The 9477-nt window shown below is 39.5% G+C and overlaps 1 protein-coding gene across 1 annotated transcript in view; it reads left to right on the top strand.

Moving 5' to 3' along the window:
- IGF2R (insulin-like growth factor 2 receptor) overlaps window positions 1-9477 on the top strand; it is a 54447-nt gene that overhangs the window by 32318 nt on the left and 12652 nt on the right. Inside the window, exons 27-36 of the mRNA XM_009895535.1 lie at window positions 1280-1486; window positions 1843-1973; window positions 2671-2768; window positions 3614-3750; window positions 4384-4574; window positions 5223-5349; window positions 5713-5835; window positions 6855-7117; window positions 8053-8265; window positions 9181-9330. Of these exons, the coding sequence (XP_009893837.1) occupies window positions 1280-1486; window positions 1843-1973; window positions 2671-2768; window positions 3614-3750; window positions 4384-4574; window positions 5223-5349; window positions 5713-5835; window positions 6855-7117; window positions 8053-8265; window positions 9181-9330 (1640 nt within the window). The remainder of the gene's footprint in view (window positions 1-1279; window positions 1487-1842; window positions 1974-2670; window positions 2769-3613; window positions 3751-4383; window positions 4575-5222; window positions 5350-5712; window positions 5836-6854; window positions 7118-8052; window positions 8266-9180; window positions 9331-9477) is intronic.

The raw sequence follows: 9477 nt of genomic DNA, 5'->3' as shown, positions 1-9477 counted from the left end.
GAAAGAAGATAAAATATTAATGCTGTCTCTGATAAATCACAGTGCTACCTTGTTAACTCACAGGCAGACTTGCTAGGGTCTTGTAAATCTTAAAGCATCAGGTTTCATGAGAACACAGTTGATCCTGTGCTTGGCAAGTTGTTCCCTGTCTCCCCACTGAAGACTGAAAGCTATCCTGTAAACTTGTCCTTGATAAACAAGGGGGGAGAGACCAGCAGGAGAGTATCAGAGTTCACAGTTGACTCCAGGATGTGCAGGAAAGAATCACAGGTTCTAGTTCTGGTACTCGGTTGCCTTTTAGATGGGACGTTAAATGTGCAAGTATCTTCTCTGCCCTTGCGGGCTTTGTTTTGTAACTTGTAGATAATGCCTTATAAAACATCCAGACTTCCTGTACAGGATCTGTTGCAACAGTCCTAGACATTATTGAAACTGCCAGTGATCTCGTGGCGTAGGAGGAATGTTTACAAGCTACTGCTCTGTAGGACGCAATTACTGTGCAGGATGCTGGTGACAAGCGTTGTGGTTTTGAAGGGAGGGAAACTGATGTCTTGTCTTTAGTTAGCTTGGTACTAACTTGTTGGATGATTGAGGGGAGTATAATAATCGTGTGATACAGTCTGTTGGAGTTTTTTTTTAAGCTTCAGAATATTGAACAAAGGGTCACTTTAAAACTGAGGACTTGATCAGAAGCAAAGTTACTGATGTATGTCGGCTGATGAGACTCATGAAACTATTTTTTTCCCCAACCTTTTCTGTGTATATCTTAGTAGACTTGTAATCTGTAGCTAACATTTCCTATGGTCAATTATTTCCTAACTCGGCAAACTTCATAGCTGTTAAAAGAAGATGCAAGATTGACATCTAGGACAACTCTTGCTTCGGCCTTGTGACCTCACTGTTCTTTCCAGATAATTAAACAAGTGCTGGACTTAGGCTCTCTGGTTCTGTACTTAACCTTCAGCATGGCTGAAGGAAGAACCTGTGAGGCCACTTTGAGGTAGTTTTTGACCTACAATGTGACTTTTGTATCTTGCTTTAGTGGCAGTTATAAAAGATGTTCCATTTGTAGCTTAGTCTCATAGTTGTAGATGTTGGTGACTTGCCAAAACCAGCTGCTTAGCTGCACTAAAATGGTTCCTCAGTGCCACTGCTCTTAAGTGCCAGCTATTCATTTTTGTGGCCGTATTTGTGCCAGTAAGCCTTACTTGTCCGAAGTGTATTTGGTATGCCTCATAGATATTAAACTGTATTTTAAATTCTTAACTTCTCTTTAAAGGAGAGGATTGCCAGGTGAAAGATCCAAGGTATGGTCATGTTTATAACCTGAAGCCACTTTCCAATAAAGACATAAAAGTGAGTACAGATGAGTATGACTACTACTTCAGAGTTTGTGGAGAAATAGCAGAATCTTGCAAACCAGATGCTCACAACGTGTCATCGTGTCAAGTAAAGAAGATGAACAATTCTTTCAGAAAAGTAGCAGGTATAGCACTTGATCAGAATGGGAAGATTAACCAGGGTGTAACTGAAGCTACTGTGTAGTACGAGAGGGGTTCTTGCTGATCTTGTACATCTTGTGAGATACTCTTGCTTCATGTGCAAATAAAATGTCAGTATGTAGTTATCCTGACACACAATTAGGAATGAGTTCAACCCTACTGTAGTGGAGTAAAATAATTTAATAACTGGGTCACAGTTTTTTGAGGAAGGTTGAGGTCTTTCTATCAGTACTTTATTGTGCCTGTTACTGCTGTCTGTGCAACCCTGTTGCCAGAGGCATTACTGTAGTCGTGTATTTACTGGATTAGCTGTTTACTTTTCTCAACTCTTTGCTTCTAGGCTTGCTTACAGAAAAACTGACTTTCAAAAATGGTTTAATAATGATTAATTACACCAGTGGAGAAAAATGTCATAAAATATATGAACGGTCAACTGCCATATTATTCTATTGTGACAAGACTACGTCTGAGGTTAGTTTCAAAACATATGCTTCCTGTATGTACCGTCTGCCAGAGTTGCCCTCTGCTTAGTGTGTGGAAGGGTAAGGTGAAGAACACGAACTAGCTTCCTTCAAGGACTGCCTAATCACTTACAGATTAGGCAGGAGACTGAAAGGTCCTGTGAGGTAATAAAAAAAGGAATGTTCTGAATTTCCTATTTTTACAAGGTACCTTTGTCATGCCCTGGGAAAGTCAGGGCATGTTGTTCCTTTAAGGGATGCCTGCCATTAGCAAAGCTCTTGGAGATGTTCTTCCAGAAATAACAGCCATTTCTTTGTAAGATATAAAAGGTAGGAGGATGAATCTGCAGGAAAGCAGGTATTACATGGCCAGACCAAAATAAGCTGGTTGCTTGCTTTCAGTATCTCTCTGTGCGTGTGCTTTCTTTCCTGTTCTTAAACAATGGTACCGAGAGTTACTTTTGCTCTTCCCCTTATTTCATGGAGGAGGCAGAAGCTCCTAAGAGCTGCGCTTTTATTAGAATTGTGCGTGTGGATAAGCTCAAGTTTGGGAGAAGCCCTGACCAGTTGGTCAGGGGCATAGTGTGACTCTAAGATAACGCATAAATACAAGTTCCAGGATCTTCTTGAAACAAGGCTGAGACATTTGGGTAGCTTCAGTGTGTCTAAACGAGAAAGTAAATTCCTTTTGTATTTCGTTCTTTCAGCCTGTATTTTTGAAGGAAACTCCAGATTGCACCTACATGTTCGAATGGCATACTCAGTATGCTTGCCCGCCTGTTAAATCTACCGAGTGCTCCTACAAGTAAGTGGTTTCCACAAACTTAAAACGGAGCTGTATGATGACAGAAACAAATACAGCATTATTGCAACACCGTGCAATACTGTCGCTTTAGCTGTTGTGTTTTGACTTGGTAACCAGCTAATGTGGGATTCAATGCAACGTATTTTAAGTAACTTTTGCAATTTGTACTTTCTAAAACCACCATTGCTGAAGAAAAATACTTTCTTTGATCTTCTTCTGGGGAGTAAGCTTAGTATCAAAGTAAAATGTTGGGTATGCAGTTATTGATGATTGAACTCTGAGTGTGTTAGGTTGTTTCAAGTGTCTAGTTATTATTTAACTGGCTAATTTAAACAAGAATACAACTGCTGTGTGTTTGGAACTTCCACCAAACAGAGCTCCAGGAAAAATGTCATCTATTTCTGTCACAACCAAGTATTAGTTCATTAAGGTATGATAAGTGGGGTCAAATGTGGCTAATAATTGGCCTAGAGTTTTAACATGTGGTGTCATGATAGGTTTCTACCCTAAGGTAAAACATTCCACCGTGACTAACTGCGCATTTGTGTCTGCTGTGCACTGAAAGCCTACATGCTTCAATGAAAAGTCAGAATTACTCTTGCAGTGGCTGAGGGCTGACAAATAAACAGTTACTGTGGGGATGGCTGGTGCAGATGTATCTCTCTACTGAATTTGAGGTTTGTAGGGAGCAACGAGTATCATGCAGAGTGCTTTTTCAGCATGATACTCTGCTTATAGAGTTAGTAAGTTAAAAGTTATTGTAGTAACTTAAGAATTGTAACTTACAATAACTTGATTTTTTTTTTTAAATTACTCTTAATTTGTATCCTGTGTCTTTCTTACAGGGATGATGAAGGAAACTTCTATGACTTTTCATCTCTGACACGTCATAGAGAGAATTGGGAGGCCATTGCTCTATCTGCTTCTACACAGAAATACTATATTAATGTCTGCAAGCCCTTAGTACCATATGGTGCTGCACGTAAGAGCAAAATGAAAATAGATTTCTCGCTGTAGCTAGGGGAGGCAAGTGGTAGGATAGTACTACTGTTTCTTCAGAGTGAAAAAATCGCGAAGCAAAACATGTGGAGACGGTGTAATTTCAGCACCAGAGGAAAGGGTAGATTATAGGCCTGACTTCTATATGCTTGGCAGATGAGATTTACTAGCAGCTCTTTGTCTTCTCTTGATACCTTCAGCCCTCTAGCTCTTCCGTCCTTACCCAAAGTCTGCTATAGCTCTTAAAGATTATTTTAATCTTTTGGCACAAGATGTTAACTTCAGAGTTTTCTCTATGGCATTTTCTGACTGACTCCCACATTTTGTGCAGTGGGAGACCCGGTAACAGACTCTAGCTTTTCACTCTGTGTCAGTGTACTTCCCTAGTCGTGGCTGCCACTGCTTTCTGCATGACCTTGGGTGAAGTGAGGCAGTTGCTGCTCTTGTGATTTTGGGGGGAAAAAAAAAAACCCACTGCAATGAATATGGTTTGGACAATGGCTCGGAGATAGATCAGCCATGACATACCTGAAAGTAGAGTAGTGGAATTTTATTCCAGGCAAGTAGGCCTTAATAACATTTGGAGTAATAACACAGTTTTTGTTCACCTGTATAGGTTCCTGTCCTTCTGATGCTGCTGCCTCCCTCATGGAGGGTGCAAAATGTACAAGTCTTGGGGAAGTGGCTGATGGTCCCCGGTGGGAAAATGGTATTTCTATTCTGCAATACATTAATGGGGACCAGTGTCCGGATAAAATTCGCAAGAAAACAACAGTATTGCGCCTCAAGTGTGATGAAAACAGAATTGTAAGTGGACTCCTTCTGGCGGGGTTTTATGTTTTCATGAGTTGTTCACACCTCTGTATGTGTATGGAGAATGGCGGGCAGTTCTTGTCTGTTCCCCAGTTGTCTGTAGTTGGATCAGAACCAGTCTTCTAAACAGACTGGCTTATAAGTACTTGAACTTATGCTGAGTTTTTAAGGGATCTTTTTGTACAATCTGCTAGCACAGATTTTATCATCTGTAATAGCTTCAGATTGTCTGTTTGTGTCTTGAAGGTGAATGTATTGGGTTGGGAAGTGTTTCAAGTAGTAAATAATGCTGTTAGCTGTGTAGTTCTTAATTCTTATACAGCTGTACACCTTGACATTAAGTACTCTTCTATTTTTGTGAGATGTCTTACCCTCATTGTTTGGATTTTCTGTTGCCCAACCTTTGGTTCTCCTCATCAAATTTACTACTCCTGATAATGATTCTGTACTGTTGTGTATTTGAAATAGACACAGTTAAATAGGCTGTCCTTGGGTTAGTTCATTGGACCATGGTGATCTGTTAAGTCCTAGGACTGGCATTTGAGTTGAGCTCAGCCACAGGCTTCAGGGATAACCCCATGACATGAAATCTTGCAGTATCACTCTGTAGAGATGTTGCTTTCTCCACTGTTTCATGTTTAGGAATCAAAGCCAGAACTTATAACAGCCATTGAAGATTGTGAATACACTTTCTTATGGTTCACCGCTACTGCGTGTCCTCTTAAAAGCAATGTGCAAAATGACTGCCGGGTAACCAATCCTGCAACAGGTAAGGAGGAGGCATCAGGATTTTCTCTGTGGAAGAGGCTGCTGGAAGCAGCACTGCTGTGTTTGTGTTTTTGAGGGACTTAAATAGAAAAATGGATAGTGACTAACAAGCGTTTTGGTGGGTAGAAACATCTTTTAAGGTACTGCAGTGTCCCTTGGAACATAAATAGTCTATAGTTCTGAAACCAGTTCTAATTCTAATTATTAATATAAATTAGTAACTGTTTGTCTCCCTAAGCTATCAGGCCAGTAGAGGCTGGTTGACCTTCCTACTAAGTTAAGTTACTGAAAGCTTTTTTTCAGATTCAAAATCAAGACACTTCTTTGTATTAAAAGAGTAAATTATTGCCTGATCTGCCTACAGGCCACCTCTTTGATTTGACGTCACTAAAGCGAGAGTCTGGCTATACCATCAATGATTCACACAACAGGAAAATTGAGTTGAATGTTTGCGGTGAAGCTAAAAGTTCATGTGCTAATGGAGCTGGTAAGCATCTTATCCCCTCTGATGATGTAATCACTGACAGTAAAGTACCCAAAGGAAATACTTACGCTCAAGTTTACAGTAAAATGCAAGGGGCAGTTTTTATTGCAAATGTGGAAGGAGTAGAGAGAACAGCTGTGTGGCTGAGTTGGGTAGGAAATGATCCTAAAACTGGTTTAGGAAAGGAAGCGATGTATTGCTATCAAACTCCATTCTTAAACTTACATGGGCTCACTTCCAGTCCAATCCCTTTAGGTCTGAATGGGTGGGTATTCTTTTGGACGTGAGGGCAGGAGTGTAGATGCTTCTACTGCACCTCTTGGCTGTTGTGAAAAGGAAGAAGTTACAAGCTTCCAGCTAGAGTGAGCTGAGCACAAAAATTGCTCTGTAGTGATGTATTGCTGTGATGTGTCTGCACTCAGCCTTGTGTCTGGACTTCAAACGCTTGTCAACCCTCTTTCTAGCTTTCTGTTTTATTTTGGATGCTTCTGAAACATCAGTAGAAGTTAACTTGTATTTTAAGGTGCTTACTAGCAGGTTGAATTGCTAGCTCTTCTATCAAACTGAATATGAGATAATATTTAAGCATCGTAAATCCTAAAATAGGAATTAAAAAATTGTGAATTAAAAATTATTTTTGTGTAGTTAGAAAATGCTGGATTTTTTGTTTAAGAGGCATCTTAATAAAATTATATATAATCTGGCTGACATTTTGTGTTCATATCTTGGTTTTCAGAGAAGTGGTAACCAACACTATGCTCTGTGAATGCTTAAATGTTTATAGATGCAGTACATTTCTGCTGGCTAATGAAGTGTTAAAGACAGTATTTGGCCTTCGTTTCAGTGCAGTTCAGCTCAGTTTAATGGCAACTGTGGATGGTGTGAAAAAGCCTATCTTTCACAGGAAAATTAAAGTGAGACTAAAATCTTACATTTCCTGCTGTTCATGTTGTAAGGTGCAATTTTGAAGAGCAGTTACGTCAGACTTGTTCTGTTTTGTTCATTTTTCTTTTTTACTTCAGCTGTCTGTATCACTGGTGGTCCAAGACCAATTAATGCTGGAAAACTGAGTAAAACTTTAACTTATGAAGATCAAGTGTTAAAGCTTGTCTATGAAGATGGAGATCCTTGCCCTGCAGACCCTGAACTGAAGCATAAAAGCTATTTTAGCTTTGTATGCAAGTCTGATGTTGGAGATGGCAGTTGGCCTGTTTTTCTATCTTTTGACGAGCAGACATGCACTAGTTACTTCTCTTGGCATACTTCCTTGGCTTGTGAGGAAGAGGTAAGAATTACTTCTACAGAAAAGCCTTGTGGGACTAAATTTCTGGGGGAGTTTAGGCATAATAGCAGTGTATGTTTTAAATTCCTTGAGGGAAAGCTCTCTTCCTCTAGTACAGAACCCACGTTCATATAGAAGTTCTCAAGTACTTTTCTTACTGACTTTTTCAGCAGGGATGAACAATACTTGGCAAACTTCTGGTTCACATGGTGAGCCAAGTTAAAACTTTAATACTTCAGAATAACCCCTTTGTGGAACCTACTTAGTTGCTTTTCTTTACAGCTCAAATGGAAGCCATAGGGCATCATCTTGGGAATTGATGGTTAAGATCCTCCAATGCAACAGGCCAACAGAGCTTAGGTTGATGATTATTTGTGCTGAAATCAAATGGGAATTTTGTTAGTTGCTCCTTATTCTAATATCTAAACAAGAATAAACTTCCCAAATTCCAGGTAGGCTGTCAGAAAGCTTATGCACTTTAAAAATGCATGAAATAGGTGCTGAGGAAACACAGCGCTCAAGCCGTCAACTTGCGATACAATAACTTTACGTTGTTATAACCAAGCTCATTTATTGGGGATGGTCCAATGATGTGTAAGAGATGGGGAGAGGAAGGCACTGTAGGATCTACTGATCTTATGAAGACATAGTGACTATGTATGCTGAAGTATGCATGCTGGAGCTGTGTGTCTTGGTATTGTTCTGATACAGACTCTGTTCCATAAGAATGTTTAAATGATTGAGGGTTTTCATATCCAGCTTGTAGGTGCTTAGTATCTATAGACAAACAAAAATTGTAACAAATGCTGCTTTACTTAAATCAAACTTGAAACGTTTAAATGCAGCCACACTTCTGACCCTATGAAGGACAGGATGTTTGTCAATAAATCAAAGCAAGTAATAAAAGAATAAGAGCAATAAAATGCACTTTCTTGTAGGTGAAGTGCTCAGTATTGAATGGCAGTTCCATTATTGACCTGTCTCCTCTGATCCATCGCACTGGGTATTATGAGGCATTTGTGGATGAAGATACAACAGATGTTTCTCCAGACTTCTATATCAACATTTGTGAGCCTCTCAATCCCATCAAAGATGTCAATTGCCCACCCGGAGCAGCTGTTTGCATGGTTCCTGTTAATGAATCACCAATAGTAAGTACTATGCCTGAAATCACTGAAATATGCATTTCCCTGCTAGTTTAAAACAGTATCACTGCCTAGAGACCTGATTTGAACAATGGGTTAAAGAAATGAATGCAAAATTAAAATCTGCCCTGCGAAATTCCCTTTCATGGCATTCCCCTACAAAGAAGCATTTTCCTATCCTGAAACCCAGTGATTTTTTTGGGTGTCAGGAGATTCCATACTGTGACAAATATGAAAAATTACTACAGAGAATTTTTTCATGTAGTGCTGTGTGCCAAATACAGAGACTGGGAAGCAAAATGCCTCTTAGTCTGCCATTCTGTAGCACATAGATGGCGTGCTTGATCCCACGATAGCCTGTTGCAATATGAAGCAGGGTATATCCTTGCATGCTCCAAAATGCATTTAGTACTTTCATGTAAGGACTTGACAGCTGCATGAGTAGCAAGCCTGTGACAGAATATTGGTTAACTTCTCTGTTATTATCTTGAGAGGTGGAGGTTCTTATCTTCTGAGGTCTTGTTTGTGGGCTGTAGAAGATGCACATAAAACATTGAGTTTATTTTCCATGAACTTCCACATTGATCTAGGGACCTTACTCCATTGTTAACACAAAACTATTTTCAGGTGATGTGTTGGTATTTTGGCCCAATGATTTTAAGAAGAATCTACCTGTAAGATGCAGAACCTCCCTGGCTTTTGTCAAGCTTAATCAAAGAGTGTGTTGAGCTGCTCAACTTGGGTTTTGTTAGGATTGAAATCTAACAACTGTTCTTTGAATACAGAATGCAGTTTTCAAAAGTGCAATAGCTGTGCTTCCATGTAAACCAAGCAGATGAATCTGAATTGATCTGAATCTGAGCTGATCTGAAATCTTGTTGTGTCCCGTATGTCTCTTAATACATATTTTTGCTTGTGTAGGATATTGGTCGTGTTACTGAACCTCCCAAGTTAAATGAGGCAGTAAATGAAGTTTACATCACTTACAACAGCACTACTCCTTGTCAGATAAACAACAAATTGAACTATACTTCTCTTATTGTATTTCACTGCAGCCAAGGAACTAGTCTGGTAAGACATCTATTACACTTGTGTTGATATTGGAGTGCAATGGGAAGTGGGTAGTAACCAGTGTTAGCTTTGTTTAAAACTAAATCAAGGATTTGTTTCTAGCACATGAGGATGGACTTGTTTCAACAAGGAATATACTAAGTATTT

This window comes from Charadrius vociferus, unplaced genomic scaffold (assembly GCF_000708025.1).
Source record: "Charadrius vociferus isolate BGI_N301 unplaced genomic scaffold, ASM70802v2 scaffold142, whole genome shotgun sequence".
NCBI classification, from domain to species: Eukaryota; Metazoa; Chordata; class Aves; order Charadriiformes; family Charadriidae; genus Charadrius; species Charadrius vociferus.
This window is presented reverse-complemented; position numbering and strand designations above follow the sequence as displayed.